Below are 20,584 nucleotides of genomic sequence, written 5' to 3' on the forward strand. Positions count from 1 at the left end.
CTATCTTTCGAGCCACCACCCACCACAATCCCTGCACCTCCCTGCAGGACCAAGCTAAGTGAAGAAAGGAGGCACCTGTCTACCCACATCTAGGACACCTGGTCTCTCTTGTCTGGTCAGTCTTGTTAAGACAAGCAGGTGTAAAATATACACGTAGAACGAAGTTAAAATGCAATAGTTTAAATAGGTTGTTGCAAGAAACCATGCGCACCAGCGACAGCACCAACTCCCAATCCGCGTCCTCTAATGGATCCTCCAGATCTCGATCCCAGGTCCTGCGTGCCACACACTCCACCCCGGATTGAACCCCCCGTAGTGCTTTTTAAATCAGGGTAATCAAGTGGGACTCCTCACCCCAATTTATCAGCCCATTCAATACCTTTGAAATCGGGGGGGCCACCGGGAATCTAGACCAGACTTCTCGAGCCACGCTCTCCATCTTGGCATACTGCAAGAACTGACCAGTACTCAATACAAACGTAGTTTGTGCCTCCTGAAAGGAGATAAACTCCCCATTGGGATATAAGTCACCCCCTCCACCAGGCAGCCTCCTACTCGCCAAGCATCCATTGACATATGAGTATACATATTCCTAAAGGGGGCTACATTCCAAATGTTCAGTTCCCTATCAAATGGAGTGCGACGAAGTACTTTCGTAACAGCTTGCTCCCATATCCCTGCAGTAGTTTGGACCAGATAGGGGACAGCACCCTCCGACCGACCGCCCGTCATCAATACATGCACCAACCCCTCTTCTCTAAAGATGCCCGCAAATAGTCACTTCTCTCAGTTATCCGACTGAGTCATCCACTTTGTAGCGTGTTGTAAGTGTGCAGCATAATAGTTGTGTCGAACATTAGGGATTACCAAGCCTCCGTCTTCCATGTCCCCCTGCAGCGTAGATAACGTCACCCTGCTACGACGCCCAGCCCAAACCAAAAAAAACAACAAAATGTCCAGACAATTGAAAAGCAGAGCTGCTAATGGAAACAAGGAATTCTGCACAAGATAAAGACACCGCGGCAAGAACACTATCTTGGCCACAGCCCCCCATCACTGAAAGAGGCAGCTTATTCTAGAACGAAACAGAGCGCTCCAGACCAGTCACCACCCACTCTACATTGTGTGTTACATGCGCCGCCACCATGTGAGTGACCCATATACCCAGGTATCTAAGCATTCAAAACTCCCACCTGAGCCCCACCACCGGCAAATCCTCCAACGGGGCACCACATAATGAACCCTATAGGAAACAGGAGTGACTTCTTCCTGTTCACCAGAAGATCAGATATAGCCCCAAATTCTTCCAGCAACTTTAACAAGAAAGGCACCAAAGCACGTGGCTCTGGAAGGTATATCAACGCATCATCAGCGTATAGGAAGACAACATGAGTAACCTGTCCCACCTGAATGTCCCAGGACGCCAATGCCTCACAAAGCCAGAGCGCCAGGGGTTCCACCGCTAAGGCAGAAAGAAGTGGTGGCAGTGGACAGCCCTGCTTGGTCCCCCTGCCAATCGTCCTGGATTCCGAAAGCTCTCCGCCTACCCAAATGCGTCCAGTGGGAGCAGTGTACCACAAACGAACCCAAGCACAAAAATTGGGGCCAAATCCCATTCCCTGCAGTACCGCCAGCAAGTAGCCCCACTCCACAGTATCAAAAGCCTTCTCTAGGTCCAATGACACCATCACCATTTCGTCCTCTGCCCCCATGGTTTCATGGAAAACATGTGCCAAATGACGTAAGTTGTAAGTCGTACTACGACCAGGAATAAAACCACATTGATCATCATGTACCAAACCCCGAATCACTCCATGTAGCCGAGTAGCCAAAATTTTACACAGAATCTTGACATCACTGTTGAGCATAGTGAGCATGCGATATGAGGAGGGGTCATCAGAATCCCCACCAGGCTTAAGCATTAAGCAGACGATGCCTTGACGCATGGTCTCTGGAAGAATACCCCTCTTCCGGCCATCCCCACCAGGCGATTTAGATTTTGACAATGCCTCCACCACTGTATCCACTTCCTCAACTGTTATCTCAGCCTTTAGACTTTCCATACTCTCCAGCTCCAGCCGCGGAAGTCACATCCGCTACAGAAACTCTTTGAAGCCAACATCCAGGACTGACGCACCAGCACTGGACACAACCTGCAAATGCTCCACCAAAACCTGAAGAATATCCCTGCGATTAGTAACCTGCACACTTTCGGCATTTCTAATGCGCAGAATGGGAGGAGTTCAACATCCTCCTTGAGGACCCATGCCAGTAACTTACCAGACTTGTCTCCCTCCCTATGGAGGCGCTGTCTATACGATCTAAGTGTGACTTTATCTAGCGTGTCCCAGCAGCTACTGACCTTCTTATACAGTCTATGAGCTGCTCTTGTTCAACCTCCCTAGTTATTGGCATCTGGCACTGCAACACCGCCAGCGCACCCTCCCCTTCAGTAAGCTCCTGTTCCATTTGTTTGCACACCCCACAGGCAGTGCCTAGACAAACTCCCCTCAGTACGGCCTTCATGGCTACCCACTCCAAAACCCTAGAGTTGGTCGTACCCCAGTTTAGGTCCATGTAGTCCTTAAGGGCCACCGCCATTTTATCACGGCAGCCAACATCCGTCAGAAAATTCGTAGGCATGCGCCAACTGTGTGTCTGCTTGGCATCAGATCCCCACAGCACTTGCATCAATGCCAGTGCAGGATCGGACAAAAACCTCCCCAAATGCTTGATATCCATCACCTGTGAACAAGTCAGTCCACCCAGGAGGAAACGATTCAGCCTACTATATGTATTGTGCCTCTTAGAATGACAGGTATATTCCCTACTCTCCGGATGCAGTTCCCTCCCTCCATCCCAGAGCCCTAAATTGTGCATAACCTCTGAGAGGGATCTTGTCATTAATGGTTTAGTGCCCAATTTAGACCGATAACGATCCTTCTCACCATCCAATATACAGTTGTAGTCCCCAGCCCATATTAGTGGAGCAACAAACTCAGGTATATTATAAAAGGCGTGATCGTCTATGTTAGGTGCATATGTGTTGAGAATAGTAAGGGGCAGTCCATCCAGTGTACCCTGTAGAGATATATATCTCCCCTTCACATCCGCCTCACTATAGATATGTGTAAAAGGGACCCCGGGGGCAATCGATATCATCTCTCCCCTTGCATAAGAGAAGGAAAAGGAGAACACCCGACCCCCAAACTTCTTAGCCAGTTTTTGCGATTCCTCTTCTGTCATGTGCATTTCCTGGAGACACGCCTCAGGAAGGAGTGGACCCTATAGCGCACAGTATAATTCTTCAGCCCCTGACATTTCACGTCAGTATGTTAATCTGTCGACCCATATTGAAGGTTCATCTCTTCCAACCCCCCCATGCGCCTCCTCCCCACCTCCCTCCCAAAGGAGAAGGCAAGACAAGTCCTTACTACACATCGCACACGCAACCATAAACTTCATACATATGCAAACATATACAAACTGGATAACCCCAAACCTCCATGCCCACCCTGGATAAACAGTAAAACAGACACATCAAAACATACTGTAGATCCATGTGTGTATGCTGCCAGGACAACAGCCTAAACCCTAACACCCTGAAACCCGACCACCACAGTGGAAGTGAACACCCACTGTCCCGAATACAGAGTACGCTGTGCCTATAACCCCAACCAATCATTGTCTAAGAAAATAACTTGTCCCCCCCCCTTTTTGTATAATACATATGCATGAAGTGCCCCTTCAAATCCGCATCCATATTATCCCGGTGCCCACTTCTATGTTAGGCGAGCGAACCAGGTCTAAACACAAGACCCCAGTGAGTCAGGAAGAGCAGCATCCACCAAAGACCAACAAGATCAAGTGTCAACAGAGAGCATTACCACACCCTTATCAGATGGTTCAGTAGGTTCGATGGCCAGCTCAGAATCCGCCACAGCCATAGTACCATCCTGTTGGATTTCAATTCTGCTGTCAGATGTGTTCCCCCTGCTGCTTGGAGACCTGCCTCTGGTCCTCCCCACGCCTCCTCCAGTCCGTTCCATCCACACCAGAAGTACGACCTGCCCCAAATCCAGACCGCCCAGATCGGACCGGGCCAACTTTGTCCCATAGCCCCAACCATCTCCAGATTTCTTTAGGATGTTAAAAAAAAAATGCCACTTTCCTCTAGAGATCACCTTCAGACGCGCCGGGTACAGTAGCATGTATCTGATGTTCATGGCACGCAGCTTGGCCTTCTGATGGATACACCTACCTGTGTATTCCTCACCTTATGAATTCTCCCAGTGCGTCAGCATTCGACGGAAACTTTCTTCCCAGCTATTCACGTCGACGAGGACGTCACAATTGCATGGCTCCGCACGTGTCTCCGTCTGACATCATCGTAGCAATAAGAGGTCCTCGCCGGCGTGCTGACTTCAGTTCCCTTTTTTCCGTGCCTTCGACGCTAACGTTTTTTTCCTGGCTCTCAAACAGCTACTGTTTCGAAGGTGTCTTGTTGTACTTGTTACAATGTCTCTGCCAATGAAATCAGGTTTTAAGCCTTGTCGTGAGTGCGGGGATCGTATGTCAGAAATACCAGTGACAGTTATTAGAGGAAGGAGAGATTTCTGAGCCTATGGGAGAGTTTCAGGGCCTGGAGTCTGCCAGTGGACTGGATACCTCCCCTCAGTGGGAACATTCATCCCCAGGTGAATTTACAAAGGAGGCAGCATCCTAACACACTGTCATAAGGAAGGCTGCGTAATTTTTGGAGCTTCCATTACCAGCTTCGGAAGGTAAAACAAACGTTTTGACAGAGGTATTGCACCCTTCCTCTACTTCTGCAGAGCCCCTGCTCCCTTTCAGTGATGCTCTTACTGAGCCTATTTTGGACATTTGGAGAAAGCCTGTTATGTGTTGAGGACTGTAGCAAGGAGGTACAAGGTTGCTCCTGGGGATCCTGGATTTTTATCCCAACATCCGACTCCTGAGAGCTTGGTGGCCCAAGATTCTTGTTCTGTCGATCTGCACTTGGCTCGTTTCCTGCTACTCCATCGGACAGGGAGTCCAAGAGAATGTAGCAAGCATCCAAGAAGAGTTTCTCCTCTTGTAGTATGGCCCTTAAATCGGTCAATGTTACCTGTGTGCTGGGGAGGTATGTTCGTGCCCTGATGGACACGGCTAGAGCTGTGGTGCCTAACTTGCCTCAAGGTATGCAGGGGCAGTTTGATGAGCTCCTTTTGGACACTCAAGCGGCAGCCAAGCAGATTATCCAGTCTGGTCTGGATACAACGAACTCAGTAGCCAGGGCAATGGGTACTTCAGTGGCCACCAGGAGGCATGCATGGCTTAGGTCTTCTGGATTTTCAACGGACGTTCAAACAACTTTGTTGGACCTCCTGTTTGACGGCGAAAAGTCGTTTGGGTCCAAGGCGGTCTCTGATTTAGAATGTTTAAAAGACAGCAGGGCTACTGCAAGATCATTGGGGCTACAGGCGTCTGCTTCTACTCCCTTCAGATCTTTTCGGAGTTTTAGGGGGTATGGCCGTGGATCCTCTTATCGTGGAAGGCCACAGTCCAGCACTCAACAGCCTGTCAACCCTCTCTATAGCTCTTTTAGAGGGTGGGGTAGGGTTAGGACAGGAGGAGCCACCTAGCAGCACCCTGCCTCATCCTCTTCCTCTGGGGGAACACAACAAGGAAAGCAACCCTAGTTTTCCATCCAACTTAGGTCTTACTTCTCCCATAGGGGGCATGATATTTAATTTTCTCCATGAGTGGGAGTTAGTCACATCGGACACTTGGGTACTAAGTATTGCGGGGAAAGGTTATGACCTTCCTTTTCGGGAGTTTCCACCTCCCAAACCTCCCCATCATTTGTTTTGTTCAGAAGATCATCTCCTGTTGCTGCAACAGGAGGTTCAAGTCCTTTTATCAAAAGCTGCAGTCGAGTTGGTTCCAGAGCAGGAAAGGGTTCAGGGATGCTATTTGCGATATATCCTGATTCCCAAGAATGATGGTCGATTGAGGCCTATCCTGGAACTGAGGATTTTGAATTGGTTCCTCAAACAGGAGAAATTCAAGATGCTGACTCTAGTACAGGTGCTTCTGGTGTTGAACAAGGAAGACTGGATGGTGTCTGTCGACTTGCAGGATGCTTATTTTCATATCCCCAGTCTGAAGTCACACGGAAGTATCTCTGGTTCGTGGTGGGGTCGCAACACTACCAGTTTGCGGTCCTTCCTTTTGGTCTTACTTCCGCACCTCGGGTCTTCATGAAGGTGATGGCGGTGGTTGCAGTGGACCTCAGAAGGAAGGGAATATTTATATTCCCTTACCTGGACGATTGGCTGATAAAAGCCAAGTCCCCAGAGCTTGTGCTGCATCACTTGCAAGTGACAACAAGGTTGTTGTTTAACCTGGGCTTTTCAGTGAACATGCCCAAGTCTCACCTGAAGCCCTCTCAGCGCCTCCTGTTCATAGGGGCATTACTGGATACCACATTGAATCGGGCGTATCCTCCGCCTCAGCGGATTCAGGACATTCAGGCGTTGATTCCGATGTTTCAAAATGGAGAGGTTGTTCCAGTCCTCAGGGTCCTACGTTTGCTCGGTCTGTTCGCTTCTTGCATTCTGTTGGTCACTCATGCACGTTGGCACATAAGGGCTCTCCAGTGGTGCCCCGCAAGCAGTGGTTTCAACACAAATGGGATCTCGAGTCGATAATGATCTCCAGAGACGCTGCAACGGATCTATGATGGTGGGCTGTGGACGGCAACCTTTCCCAAGGAAGGCCGTCTTGTTTTTCCACCTCCAGTGGCCACGGTCATAACGCATGCTTCCACTCAAGGGTGGGGAGCTCATCTGGGGGACCTGGAGATCAAAGGTAATTGGTCTCCAGAGAAACAGATGTTTCACATCAATCTGTTAGAATTGCGGGCGAAACGTCTGGCTCTCAAGGCCTTCCTCCCGTCCCTTCGCGGGTCTTGACTGACAACACTACTGCGATGTGGTACATCAACAGGGAGGGAGGAGTAGGGTCATACCTTCTCTGCAGAGAGGCTCTGCGGCTCTGTTCCTAGGCTCAGGACCATTGGATTTACTTAGTAGTAAACCATCTGGCTGGGGTTCTCAACTTACGTGCGTACAGTCTCTGTCGGCATTTCTCTGCTGATCACGAGTGGCGTCTGCATCCAGACCTGGTCCTTCACATCTTCCGGCTGTGGGTTTTTCCACAGACAGACCTATTTTCCACTCGGGAGAACGTGCACTGCCCGTCGTTCTGCAGCCTCCAGTATCCGGTGCAAGGAGCATTGGGGTAAGTGTTTCAGGTGTCTTGGTGCGGCCAGTTACTTAACGCGTTTCCCCCATACCCTTGATTCCTCGGGTTCTGAAGAAGAATCGCCAAGACCGAGCTCAGATCCTTTTAATTTTAATAGCTCCGGATTGGCCAAGAAGGGTGTGGTACTCAGACCTTCTCCAACTCTCATTGTGCCCTCCGCTCCGTCTCCCTCACAGGGCAGACATCCTCTTGCAGTTGCAGGGACAGGTTCTACACCCCCACCTCCAGAGCCTACACCTACATGCCTGGAGATTGAACGGGGCAATCTTGAGTTCTTTTTCTCTCCCTCCAGAAGTGGTGGATGTTATTTTATCGGCCAGGCGACACTCCACCAAAACTGTCTATGCCAACAGATGGGCAAAATTTGTGACTTGGTGTGGAGAGTGGCAAATTGATCCCTTAAAGGCCCATTTGTCTGATGTTTTGTTTTTTGCCCTTTCCTTAGCACAGAAGGGTTGTGCAGTTGCAACTGTGAAGGGTTATTTATCAGCACTGTCGGCCTTTCTGTGCCTTCCTGATCAACCTTCCTTGTTTAAATCTCCTATAGTTAATAGGTTCTTGAGAGGGCAGACTAACAAGTTTTCTCTCACTTCGTTTCTCATGCCTCAGTGGGATTTGAATTTGGTTCTTACTTTGGGTTCACAGTTTGAGCCTATGCATTCTTGTTCGTTGAGGCTGTTAGTCTTGAAAACAGTCTTTCTCACGGCTATCACGTCTGCTAGGCGTGTGAGTGAGCTCCAGTCTCTTAGTGTGAATCCTCCCTTTACATCCTTTCATGCTGACAAGATGGTGAAGGGAACCAGGGAGGCTTTCCTTCCTAAGTTTGTCACTCCTTTACATATGGGGCAATCTATAACACTTTCATCCTTCTCCCCTCCTCCCCATCCTTCAAAGGAGGAGGAAAGACTTCTTCGCCTAGATCCGAGAAGGGCTCTGAGTTTTTATATTGAAAGGACAAAAGACTTTCGTATTGATGATCAACTGTTCGTTGGATATGTGGGTAAGATGAAGGGCAAGGCCGTCCACAAGAGAACCCTTTCCAGGTGGGTCATTCTTTGCATAAAGGTTTGTTATTCACTGGCAAAGAAGGTTCCTCCTGAAGATATTAGGGCCCATTCCACCAGGGCTACGTCTGCCACTTTGGCCTTGGCTAGAGGTATCCCAGTTGCTGAAATTTGTAAAGCCGCAACTTGGGCTTCCGTCCATACTTTTGCGAAGCATTATTGCTTGGACTCGGAAGTTAGGAGGGACAGCCATTTTGCACATTCTGTGTTAAAAGATTTCTTGGTGTTACGGGTCAGGCACCCACCTCCGAGTGCGGGACTGCTTTAAGATTCTATTCATAAGGTGAGGAATCCACAGGTAGTTGTATCCATCAGAAGAACAAGTTACTTACCTTCGGTTACACTTTTTCTGGTGGATACAGTAGCTACCTGTGGATTCCTCACAGTCCCACCTGCCTCCCAGTTGCCTGTCTGGTCATACCAAGACTTCTTTTGCTAGATATGTATTTACGTTTTTGGTGTTTTTTCTGTTTTTTTAATAAATATTGTGATTATATTTGTATTTGGATTGGTTTATATATATATGTTGTTCTTGTGAAGTCTGTATTCACCTCTTCGCCTCAAAGGCACGTAAAAAATGGTGAAAGTGACTTCAGCACACCGGCGAGGACCTCTTATTGCCATGATGACGTCAGATGGAATTGCATGGGAAGCCGTGCAATTGTGACTTCCTCGTCGACGTGAAGAGCTGGGAAGAAAGTTTCCGTCAAATGCTGGCGCATTGGAAGAATTCATAAGGTGAAGAATCCACAGGTAGCTACTGTATCCACCAGAAAAAGCGTTACCGAAGGTAAGTAACTTGTTCTTCACCTCCATAAACCCCTTTCTAGAGGTCTGGACCTTGTTCGTATAGTCCGGGTAAATGGAGATTTTGCAATTCTCATATACAGCCCTATCTGTTTCACAAGCAGTCCGCAGGATACAGTCCCTATCTTTGTAATTCAAGAGGTGTGCAATGATGGCCCTTGGAGGCGCTCCAGGCCTGGGAGGAGCAACCAGCGCCCTATGTGCGCGCTCCACTAAAAACACCTTGGATAGCCCGTCAGGTTGCAATACATCTCTGATCCATTGATCAACAAAACCTTCCGCTGTGGAGCCCTAAGCCGATTCCGGAAACCCAAGGAGGCGCACGTTGTTCTGTTGGGATCTGCCGTCTGAGTCCTCCAATTTCGCCTCCAACATCCCAACCGTGGAAGTAACTTGTGGCATCTGTTTGCGGAAGGTGCCTACCTCCGTCTGCAAGTCCACAATAGACCCCTCCGCCACCTTGACCTTATCAGAGACTTTGTGGAGGTCCGTTCGAAGAAGGTTCACCTCCACAGCCATTGTTTCTATTTTCCCCTTAGGGCCACTCTTGCGCCTTGTGTAGCAGCTAAAGTTCACCGCGTGAAGGTTCCTCTGCAGTAGCTGGCTTGACCAGTGCCTCTCCAGGCCCTCCCATACGAGTCTGGCACTGCGGCAACAGGGTAGGCGTAGTAAATTGTTCCATAGTGTTCTCTTGCGAGGATGTGGTTTGCTGATGCCGCCCCATCTCACCATCAACTTAGAAAGAATAGGATATATCACCACCGTACTTGACTCAGATGGGCAAAGATGAAATTCCGTTAAGCTGCAACAGCCGTCAAATAATGCAGACCAATTGTCTGGCCCCGAATATCCATAACTAGGGGCTGCTCTAATGTACAGGTAGGCGTGCCACCAGCCCAAACCTGATATGGGTCAGGCGCACTTAATGCAGGCCACGTCGTAGGTCCCACACACCTGCACTCAGCAACATTGCTCCAATGCTGCAGAAATCACTCCACTGGTTCAGAGCAGACACATACCAATGCCCCAAATGGTGAACTCTATCATCTTGCCACAGGAAAACACTGTATTTTGCTAGGTTACCTCATACCACTCCTCCGCAGCCCAAAGTAAGCTGTGCGCTGTTGTGCACCCTGACCTCCGTTCCTTACCGTCCACAGGTAATGCCCTGAAGCCCTGACCACGGGGCGATCATTCTTTCAGGTGGAAATTTGTCAGGTCGCTGTCAAAAACACAGCAGGCCGCACCTGGACACCACGGCTGCCCCGGCCTCCAGCTCCAGGCCTGTGCACGTCAGGGAGGGGGAGAACAGACACTTGAGACAAGGCCCCTCCCGAACTGCGCACAGCCGCGCTCCTCGCTGATCAGGCACGACCCCCGCATACCGATATGGGGCCGACCGGCGTCTAAAATCAGGGTGCGAACCCACTGTGCAAGTTGTAGCACTGCCCCTGTCCGTTGGGGAGTGCCTCACCGATTAGGCACCCCAGGATGCCTGCAGGATCGAGCCAGGACTGCGGAGCGCTCTAGAGACGTGTGCCGCCTGCCATCTTGCTTGGCCACTCCCCCATTTTTCCACTCATTACATCGTCTGATGTTAGAACTACTGTGGGGTAACACTTGGCGCCGGGTCAACTTAGCCACCACGCATCATCCACTTGAGGAAGGGGGTCTGGGTATGCCCAACTTCGAGTTATATTATGCAGCAACACAATTACAATGGCCACTTTGCTGGCTCCAGCCCTCCCCCACAGCGTAGAGGGCAGTGGTACTCACCAAACAAGGTCAGATAGATGTGTTGACATAGTTGACAGACCACACTTGTCCTCCTCTAGATGGTAGAAACCTGATGGACACAGCCCGAATATGTTGGTGCAGATTAGTACGGAACAGGGGCCCAACACCACCCTGCTCTACCAGGATCCCATTGCTCAATATGCAGGGCCCAAAGGAATTGAACACACATCATACCCTGGCACTGTGGTTGGCAACCGGTCTTATGGAGGTCAGTGACCTCTTTAAGGACGACTCACTCATGACATACACTGATATAGCAGATACTTACAACATTGGCCCTGAACGGTTCTTAACCTACTGCGCCATGAAACAGCTTATAGCTGATACCCATCGGAAAGGGGATACGGACCCTTCAACATCGCCTATACTTCTCACATTATTATCAGGCCTGGGTCCTATAAAAGTTGTGTCCCTGGTGTACAGCACCTTTCTTATGTGCACTGACACAGGTCAGACGGAAGCACAGACTCAATGGGATGTGGCCCTCCCTACTCCATTATCTTAAATCGCCTGGACCAAAGTGCTCCAACAGGTAAAGTGTGTCTCTCACCCAAGATTCCCCTTTACTAAGTTTAATTACATATACCAAGCGTATTTATCGCTTCACCGGCTCCAACACATGTTCCCCCACATGACATACGAATGCCCACAATGTGGAGAGAAGGAAGCCACTTTTCTACCACATGGTGTGGACCTGCCCGCCCATACAATGTACCTGGCACGAAATTACTGCATTGATGGGGGAATTTGACAACCATGCACTCTCTCCTAACCCTGAGTCATGCCTACTTGGCATCCGCACTAAGGCAAAGGGGGACAAACTACTACACAGGTTCATAGACCTGGCCTTTGTCTTATTGAAACGCCTCATAGCAATGCAGTGGAAGGCACCTTCCACTCCCGATGTCAGCAAGTGGCTGGGTGGGCTGCTACAGTGGGCTAGGGCCGAGTCACAGGCACTTTGCTTCCTGAGCAACTGAGGTCTAGCTTTAGCGGGACACGGGATCTGGGACACCTTCATACTCAGGGCCGAAGCCAAAAATTACACCGACCTCCCTGAACAGTGATAATAAGTGTTAACACATGTAGTCCTTTGAGCGTCAGTAGTACATCCCCTGAGCACACTGTGCTGTAGACCACACATATCACTGTAGAACCTCATACTCATAGCCCCTAGCCCCCCTTAGGAGCCTAAACCTTACATTTTGTCAACATCCACCACCTCCTGCTGTGGCGGTCCCCGTAGCAACCCCCCGTCACCGGTTGGACTGTCTGAATAGCTAGCACCCCTGCACCCGGACACAAAGGTCAACTCCAGATGGTATCACATCACTGCACCCCCGCCTAAAGCCATTGTGGGCCTCTTGTGACACTACACACATCCCTTCCTATTATGAAGCTGACCTCTGTAATTGCCTGTCCATGTTCATGATATTGTTAATTGCCAAAGCTGCCCTCCTGTTCCTCGGGCTCCAGGAATCCCTCCCTCCCACTTACAGTTTTTCTTTTTCCTTGCATTCAAATGTGTAACTCACACACAGTGTTCTGTAACCGTTGGTTATGTTGTAATAGAAAAATAAAAACAGATTTGATAAAAGGAAACATTATTGCCTATGGTACCAGAAATCAAACCAACATCCTCTACTAGCAAAGTCATGCAAATAACTACCCTATCTCCTCTCACTAGCACAGTCACAGTTGGTACATGCGTCTATTAAGGTACGGCTTGCAGTAATATCGGGATATAGATGCTCATCACATTTTCTATCTTTCTTCTCTTGCAGAATTATCAAAACAGTTCATAAAATAATTATTCTGATTTCTTTCCTCCACTAAGGGCTCTTTCCCCGGACTGGCACCTGAACATAGTTCTGTTTCAACTCACAAAGAGACAAAGAGTACATTCGAACCCATTCACAGAGCACACCTCATATTTCTCACACTGAAGGTCACCATATTACTAGCGCTCACTCCGACGAGTAGGATAGGGGATATGCAGGCTTTTTCAACTCAAGAACCTTCTTGCGCCTCACAGGCAATTTAGTACTTCTCTGAACCAATCCAAAGATTTATTCTCAAGGTGTCTTCTGATTTTGCCTCAATGAACCTATAATATTTCGGACTTACTTAACAAATTCAACATCACCAGCTTAGAGGTCTTTTCATACTCGAAGTATCAAGTGATATCTAAAATTCTAGTTACATCGCACTATAACAACTCACGAGACGTCACCAACTGTTTACTCAGATGGACACACTTGAAGGGGTGCTCCAGTCACAAGGGCAACCATCTCTTGATGAATTTCAGCTGCAATCCAGTTCTGCCACTCAAAGACCAGCAAGCCCCTCACAGAGAAAACTAGGCCAGTTTCCACCACAACTACTTTGTTAGCAGAAGTGCATTTGGAGAAGATATGTCACGCTGCAACCTCGAAAGGTGTGCATATAATTCATGCACCATTATTACCTGTAATCTGCACAGTGCAGGGATGCAGCGTTTGGACATATTTTGCTACACCACTTATTTCAATAAGGAGAACCTCTTTTGGTTCTATGTGCTCATGTATTCATGCAAATTTTTAAGTATGATGTATATATTAGTTTATTAAATTGCATATGAATGTTATATATATTTTCTACCTGCCTTCTGCTATTTGAGCTAATACTATGAGATCTACAAATTTAGTAACTGCGTGCTATTCTGATTCAAGCATGTGAATCTATGAAAGATCCAATACCGGAGAAGAAAAAAAGTTACTTATCTGTAATTGCAGTCCTCTAGTATTGGCATCTTTCTAGATTCATATGTGACCCGCCCTGCTCCCCGGAGAGGCTCCCCTTATAGCTCGGGATTATTTAGTCGCACTTGTGCTTGAAATTGCCATTATAGCCTGTGATAGTGATAAATATACTGCTTTATTAAGGTACAGTGGGACTTCGACAACAGGGAATGATTCAAGCATGTAAATATATGAAAGATACCAATACTGGAGACCTGCAGTTACAGATGAGTAGCTTATTTTCTTAATTAGGAGCTCTCCCTCTTTGTTGGGGAGAGCAGATTTGCTTTTGTTTTACTTTTCTTCTTTCCTTATCACTTCCTGCTGCCTCGTGCTGTGTTCCTCTTTCTCCTGGGGTGTCCTTTCCCACCCGAACACCCCTGTGATGATGCCTCGTTGGAGGGCAGCTCGGGGATCCTACCACCGGCTACCCTCATCTTCAGGGGTGTTCAGTCCCACCCAGACACCACTGTCAAGGCAGGTGACGTTGGGGAGTGGCTCAGGGGACCAACCCCTGGCCACTCCCGCTGCCTCCCCGCATGGCCAACACCTGGTGGTGGTGCCACGGAGCCGGCCCTCCTGTCTCTGCTAAGGTGGCCTAGGGACAGGCTGCATGGATGGAGGCATGCCGGAGCACTCTGCCTTTTCTCTGCTCTCTGCCCACTCCTGCGGGCAGATGGGATGTTTGGGGCGGCTAACCCGGCCACCCTGCGAGAGTATGACAGCACTCCCCCTCCTGCATTGTCACCAGGAGCACAATGGCGCTTCCCAGCTTGGGTTCTTTGTGGGACCCTGGGATGGGGTCGGGGGCCCCTCTACTCAGCTCCATGTTTTGCTGGGGACGCGTGGTTGCATCATAAAGCCTTCTTCAGGTGACTACCCACTCAACGTAGTCCCTTCTGTGCCAGGCTACCTAAGTGCAGTTCTTTGGCTGCGCACAACAGGGATCCTCCCTGCGCAGCCCTCACATGGGCGCACACGCATGTGCACATGTGATTACATGTAGCCAGCCCTGGGCCTTCTACCCTTGCTGCGTCACAGCAGCCTTTGCTTAATAAGGCAGCACCAGCAGTAAACATGCGAAGTCTATTTAGGTTTACTGTGGGTGAGTCTTGTACTATGAGGGCCCCTCCCAGTAAAAGGTCAAAAACCAGGTGATCCAAAAGTGAAAAATCAAGGCGGACCAGATAGTCAGAACCGTCTTCTCACACTCTGATCTTTGCCAGTTATGTTTACTAACACATAACTCACACTTGTCCCGCATAATGTTCTTGTGTTAATTGTTTTTCTCTAAGTGCGCCACTGTCAAATATGTCTTTTGGCTATGGACAGACCACTTTAAGTTATGTCATGTGCTACATGTAATAGTAAACAAAAATAGTGAATTTTAAAGGTTTTACACTTTTGAGCCAGAAACATAAATCATTTTTTACTGTGTTTTTGAATTTTTTATTTGTACTTAATTGTCAGCCCTGCTGTGCCTGGCCTGTGGCCCTGCTCCCAACCTGCCATGGATGCCCAAGACCTGCTGCACATTTCCTGTGGCTGTAGGGCTGGGCTGCCCAAAGCCCTGTGGGCCAACCTGCTGAAGGTGTCCAACACCCCCTATGTACAGCCTTTGGCTGTGCACTGCAGGTGTTGGACACATCAGTGGCGTAACAACATTTGAGCCCCCCCCCCTGCAAAATAGATGTAAGGACCCCCATGCTGTGGACCCAGTCAGCGGCTCTCAGGACAGGGGCCTGCTGCCCATGCACAGTACTAGAGGGGGCCCCCTGGAGCTTGGCCCCTTGCACTGCGGGTGCTATTGTTAAGCCACTGGGACACAGTGCCTGTGCCCAGCCCTCCTCTGGATTCCCACCTCCATTGTTCATGGCCTTTGACCAGGTGGAGCAATGGTTGAGCTCAGGGCATGGCCTGCACCAGGTCCTGTGCCGAACCTGCTGCGTGTGTCCAAAAACCCTTTCTTGTCGCCTTTGGCCGTGCAGTGCAGTGCAGGATTGGACGCAGGACAGGACTAGGCCTGTAGCCACGCCCTGCACCCAACCTGTAGAATATATGTATTCAGTAATATTATATAAACATGCGTATGTATCACTGCATGGAGATGCTTGACGATATCTTGCTTTTTAAAAGAGAGCAGACTGACTAGTGCATAGTGATATGCGTTTCACGGGGGATTTTCCCTGGTCAAGGAAACCAGATTGTGGCTTTCTTGAGCAAAATGAAGGGGAAGCTAGGTCTGAGGTTGGTTTGCAGATATTTAAAATATTAATATTTAGGAAGTACTAGACCATGTAGTGCCTGAATAGGCTCCTCCTTCACTAAACTTACTTATTTTTTAGAATAGGACATTTGGCGGGTCTCTGCCATTCTGGGATATCTCATTGTGTAACGTATGCACTTGAAATCATGTTTTAAATAAATTAGCTAGCCTCTCAGTTAATTATGTGTCAAGTACTTATTTAGTCACTAAACAACAAAACAGACATTTCAACAAGATACAGTATTAAGAGCTTTGTGACTTGTACCTTGTTCGTGAAAGCTATTAGAACGTACTCACTCATATACTATTAATAATAATATTATATTACCTTGCTTTTTTCCAGTGGGCAGTATTGACCTGTGGACATTGCTTTTGTAATGAATGTATAGCCATTATGATAGACCAGTACAGTGTGGGTACACGCAAAAGTGCGATCAAATGCGCCATCTGCCGGCAGACAACATCACACAAGGAGATCTCTTACGTCTTCACGTCAGAGACATCAAGCGCAGAAGAGGACATTCCTGTTAAGGTAAGCAGTAGACTGAAAACCTTTTACAAATCCCAATGTGTGACACCTAATCTCTGTTTTCCTACTTGTTATGGAATGTCTTAAAGAGAAATTCCCTGAAACTACGTGGCGCTGTATGTGATTGTGTTATCAGCAGTGACAATAGCTAGTAATCCTGCTAGGTGTCTTGGATAAAGGCGTCTGTCTTCTATGTGTATTTAGTATGACAGTATTATCACTCATAACATTTAACTTTAGTGGTAAAGTGTTTTTTAAACTGATTACAAGAAGAGTAGGATAGTCGACTTTTCAAACTTATAGAAGTACATACTGAATGCTAATGTTTCTTATAGATTTTTTTTTATAGTCAAAAGATCCAGCGATCCACAAATAATGTCAATAATGGAGTCGTTTAGCTTCCGTACTACTCTGAGACAACATTAAGAGAAAAAAATATTATGGCTCATAGGAAAATAAAAGTACAAAACAATGCATCCTGGGAACAATCATTTACTTTTAAAATTCCTCCATATGTCCATCAAGAATCCTTTGCTTTTTTTTTGCTGCTAAAAACATGCTCCAAGAGCACTTTCTCATGACATCTGTTGAAATGTTTTTGATTTTCATTTATTTTCCTGAAAGAGATTTTATTTTCACTGAACCAATGCTTTGCTTTTTTATGCGGGAGGTTTCAGATGTGGATAGAGGTATCCTGAACCCATAGGTCACATGGAGTGGTTTCTGAGGGAACTATCATGGACAAAAAAAATTGCCCTTTTTTTTATTTCTCTTCCAGGGGATCCTCATCAATAGTCATAAACATTGAATATTCCCGCCCTTGTGCGGGGACCCCGGAGCATATATAAAATACACACATATAAAGTATGAAATATGCACGAAAAATATATATATAACATTTTTAGTAGACAAGTTTTCATACTAAACTCATATATACATGTGTAAAAACAGCAATGCAGACTATAATCATAAACAGGCTAAAATGCTTTTTTCTATGGAGGTTTTTTTTTTTTTAAATAGTTCTTTTCAAAATTACAATAAGAGAAATAATATTTACCAAAGCCCCATAAGTGGGCCTAGGGAAATAAGCAGTAGTAACATCAGAGAAAAAGAAGAAAAACTACATTGAAAAACAATGGAGCATTCTTAGCCAATAGGCTGCATGCAGGTTAACACAGGAGAACCATAAAAATTCTGGCACCGTGCCTTTAAGACCCTGAGCACCTCCAGTATCCCACCATGCCTCAGGGGTGAAGGAGAGGTGACAGTTGGTTCACAGTTAGGTCAGTTCTTTTTTCCGGCTTCTTCTGAGAGGATCCTGGAGCATTGAGCTCTCAGTTTTTCTGAGTTTTTCTCAGAAAAATACTTCAGAACAGCGTTTTTTCCACCTTTACTCGACATCTAACATCATTGTCTGAGTCTGGAATTTTTTTCCTGACTGAAAAATGCCTTCACTTTTTGTGAAATGCCCTTCCTGTGGGAAGAAGGCGGCCCAGTCAGATCCACACACTCTCTGCATTGTGTGCTTGCCTCAGAGTCACTGCCCTGACACTTGCAAACACTGCAAGAAAATGTCAAAAAGAACTCTGAAGGACAGGGAGAAGATCAGGCTTCATGGTCTTCATGAGAGGCAGAAAACATCATCCTCTTCGCTTCCCAGGCAGCCAACAAGCCATTCTCAGGAGGGACAGGCTAGATCGACGTCAGCAGGTAGGAAAATACCTGTTTGTTCCCTGTCGACGTCGTCGCTGCCACCATCTCACTGTCATAGATCGCCGTCGACTGCGACCCGACCGACGTCGAAGGATACGGCGTTGGGAGAACATAGCCACCGCAGGGGCAGATCTCCGTCGACGGCAACCCACCGATCGACGTCGAGCCATCACCGGCGTGCCCATTAGCTGCCGAAGGCCACGCACCCCTCGACGTCAAGGAAGGCGACGTCGAAATCGCCCCAACGGCGAGAGCGAGGATATCCGCCGTCGACGGTCCACCACTCGACGGCGAGGCACACGACGGAGAGCAGGTCGCGGTCAAGGGATCGCCGGTCAACGTCGAGGCCAGAACAACCTGCGGTGCTCCCTTCGACGTCATTGCAGCTGTCGACGTCAACACAGGTTTTACCTGTCTTACAGGGAGCGGAGCATCGGCTTCCGCCGGTGGATAAGACCACTCCAACATCTCCAGTGGTCTCCATAAGAAGTGGTTCATCTCGGTCGAGAGCTGCATCGTCTGGGCATGTCTCGCCCATCAACTTGTCACCGAGGTGGTTGGAGAGCCTTAATAGACCGACGGCATCCCTGGACTCGCAGTATTTGACGATGTACTTTCCTTCTGCTTCTCTCCCGAGAACACCATTGCCAACAGCGTGGGCAGGACGGGCTCGTTCTGCTTCTCACCAGTCGACCACGAGGCCTGGGCGCTCTGCTACAGTATCTCGGAGCAGGTCACGCTCCCAAAGACGATCTAGGTCACGGTCACGCCATCACAGAAGGTCTCCCTCTTGATCATCGTCGGGAACCTCTGTCAGACAATACTCCCCCACCTTAACGGATTCTCCACCAGCTAGAGTCTCCCCGGTGGACGACATCACAACCTTTAACGAGGTGCTTCTCAGGGGGGCACAAAAACTAAACATAGAGGTTCCAGAACCGTCAACCTCCTCATCCGTCATCTTTGAAACCCTGCAGCATAGGGCGGTTTCAATAAAGCTGCTGCCGCTAGTGCCTGGTCTGTTGCAACCAACCATGGACACCTTTCTAGCACCAGCCACCCTCAGATCAGCTCCTGCTAGGATCTTGAACAAATATAAAGCGCCTGAACAAGATCCTTTGTTCCTCAGAACGGATCCGCCGCCGGACTCAGTCATATTGGCCGCAGCCCGAAAAACACACTCAGTAGCATCAGCCTCCACGGTTCCACCTGACAAGGAGAGCAGACATCTAGACTCTCTGGGGAGGAAAATGTGTGGCACGGTGGCTTCCATGATGAAGGTCTCCAGCGCTTCTGAACTCCTAGGCAGATATGACCGTTCACTCTGGGACTCTCTCAACAGGTTCGCTGACAAATTGCCTAGGGAGGACAGGCAGGATTTCCAGGAGATCCTTCAAGAGGGATGTCTAGTCTCCAATCAGGTCATCAGCGCAGCAGCGGATGGAGCAGACTTAGCTGCACATGGGTACGCACATGGGGTTTGTGCAAGAAGGTCTTCCTGGTTGAGACTGACAGGATTGAAACAGGAAGCACAACAGCGTATCCTAAATCTTCCATTCAATGGGAACTCGCTGTTTGGTACCCATACAGACGAGGAGATGGCACGCATGAAGACGGAAGTGGATACCATGAGGGCAGTAGGCCTGGAGAGAAAAAAAGGACTTTGGGCGAAGGTATAGGCCTTACGACAAGCGCCCTTTTCAGCAGAGGGTTCAAACCCCTCATTGGTCCCAGAGACCACAGCAGAGGCAAGGACGCCCACTTTTTCAATCCCGTAAGGCCACGAGGGACCGAGGGTCAAGTAGGCCACAGCAGTCCACACCAAAAACTCCAGCAAAACAATGAGGACTCGCTTCCCTTAACACCGTGCACCACTCCAGTGGGGGGAAGTATCACAGAGTTAATTCACTAGTGGCGGGGTATAACAAAAGACAAATGGGTGCTCAACATTGTTGAGAATGGGTACTCTCTTCTTTTCCGACAACCTCCTCCTCACTTGCCACCAACCAAATGCAATCTGTCTCACATGAGCCTATTGCACAAAGAAGCTCGCTCCCTTTCACGGAAGAAAGCAAATGAAAAAGTTCCAGTCACGCACAGAGGCAAGGGGGTGTAATCCCGTTATTTTCTGGTAGCGAAAAAAGGTCGAGAGGGAGTTTTCAGACCGATTCTGGACTTATGACTACTGAACAAGTATATAAAAAAGCAAAAGTTCAGGATGCTGGCTCTTCTCCAGATTTTCCCTCAGCTACATTGGGGAGACTGGATGTGCTCCATCGACCTGCAGGATGCGTATTTT

At 48.4% G+C, this 20,584-nt stretch overlaps 1 protein-coding gene across 3 annotated transcripts in view; it reads left to right on the plus strand.

The window, feature by feature from the left end:
* SHPRH (SNF2 histone linker PHD RING helicase) overlaps window positions 1–20,584 on the plus strand; it is a 746,219-nt gene that overhangs the window by 537,494 nt on the left and 188,141 nt on the right. For all 3 annotated transcript variants that reach the window (XM_069235239.1, XM_069235238.1, XM_069235240.1), the window contains exon 25: window positions 16,387–16,575. In XM_069235239.1, coding sequence (XP_069091340.1) covers window positions 16,387–16,575 — 189 coding nt within the window. The remainder of the gene's footprint in view (window positions 1–16,386; window positions 16,576–20,584) is intronic.

This window comes from Pleurodeles waltl, chromosome 5, assembly GCF_031143425.1.
Source record: "Pleurodeles waltl isolate 20211129_DDA chromosome 5, aPleWal1.hap1.20221129, whole genome shotgun sequence".
Lineage (NCBI taxonomy): Eukaryota > Metazoa > Chordata > Amphibia > Caudata > Salamandridae > Pleurodeles > Pleurodeles waltl.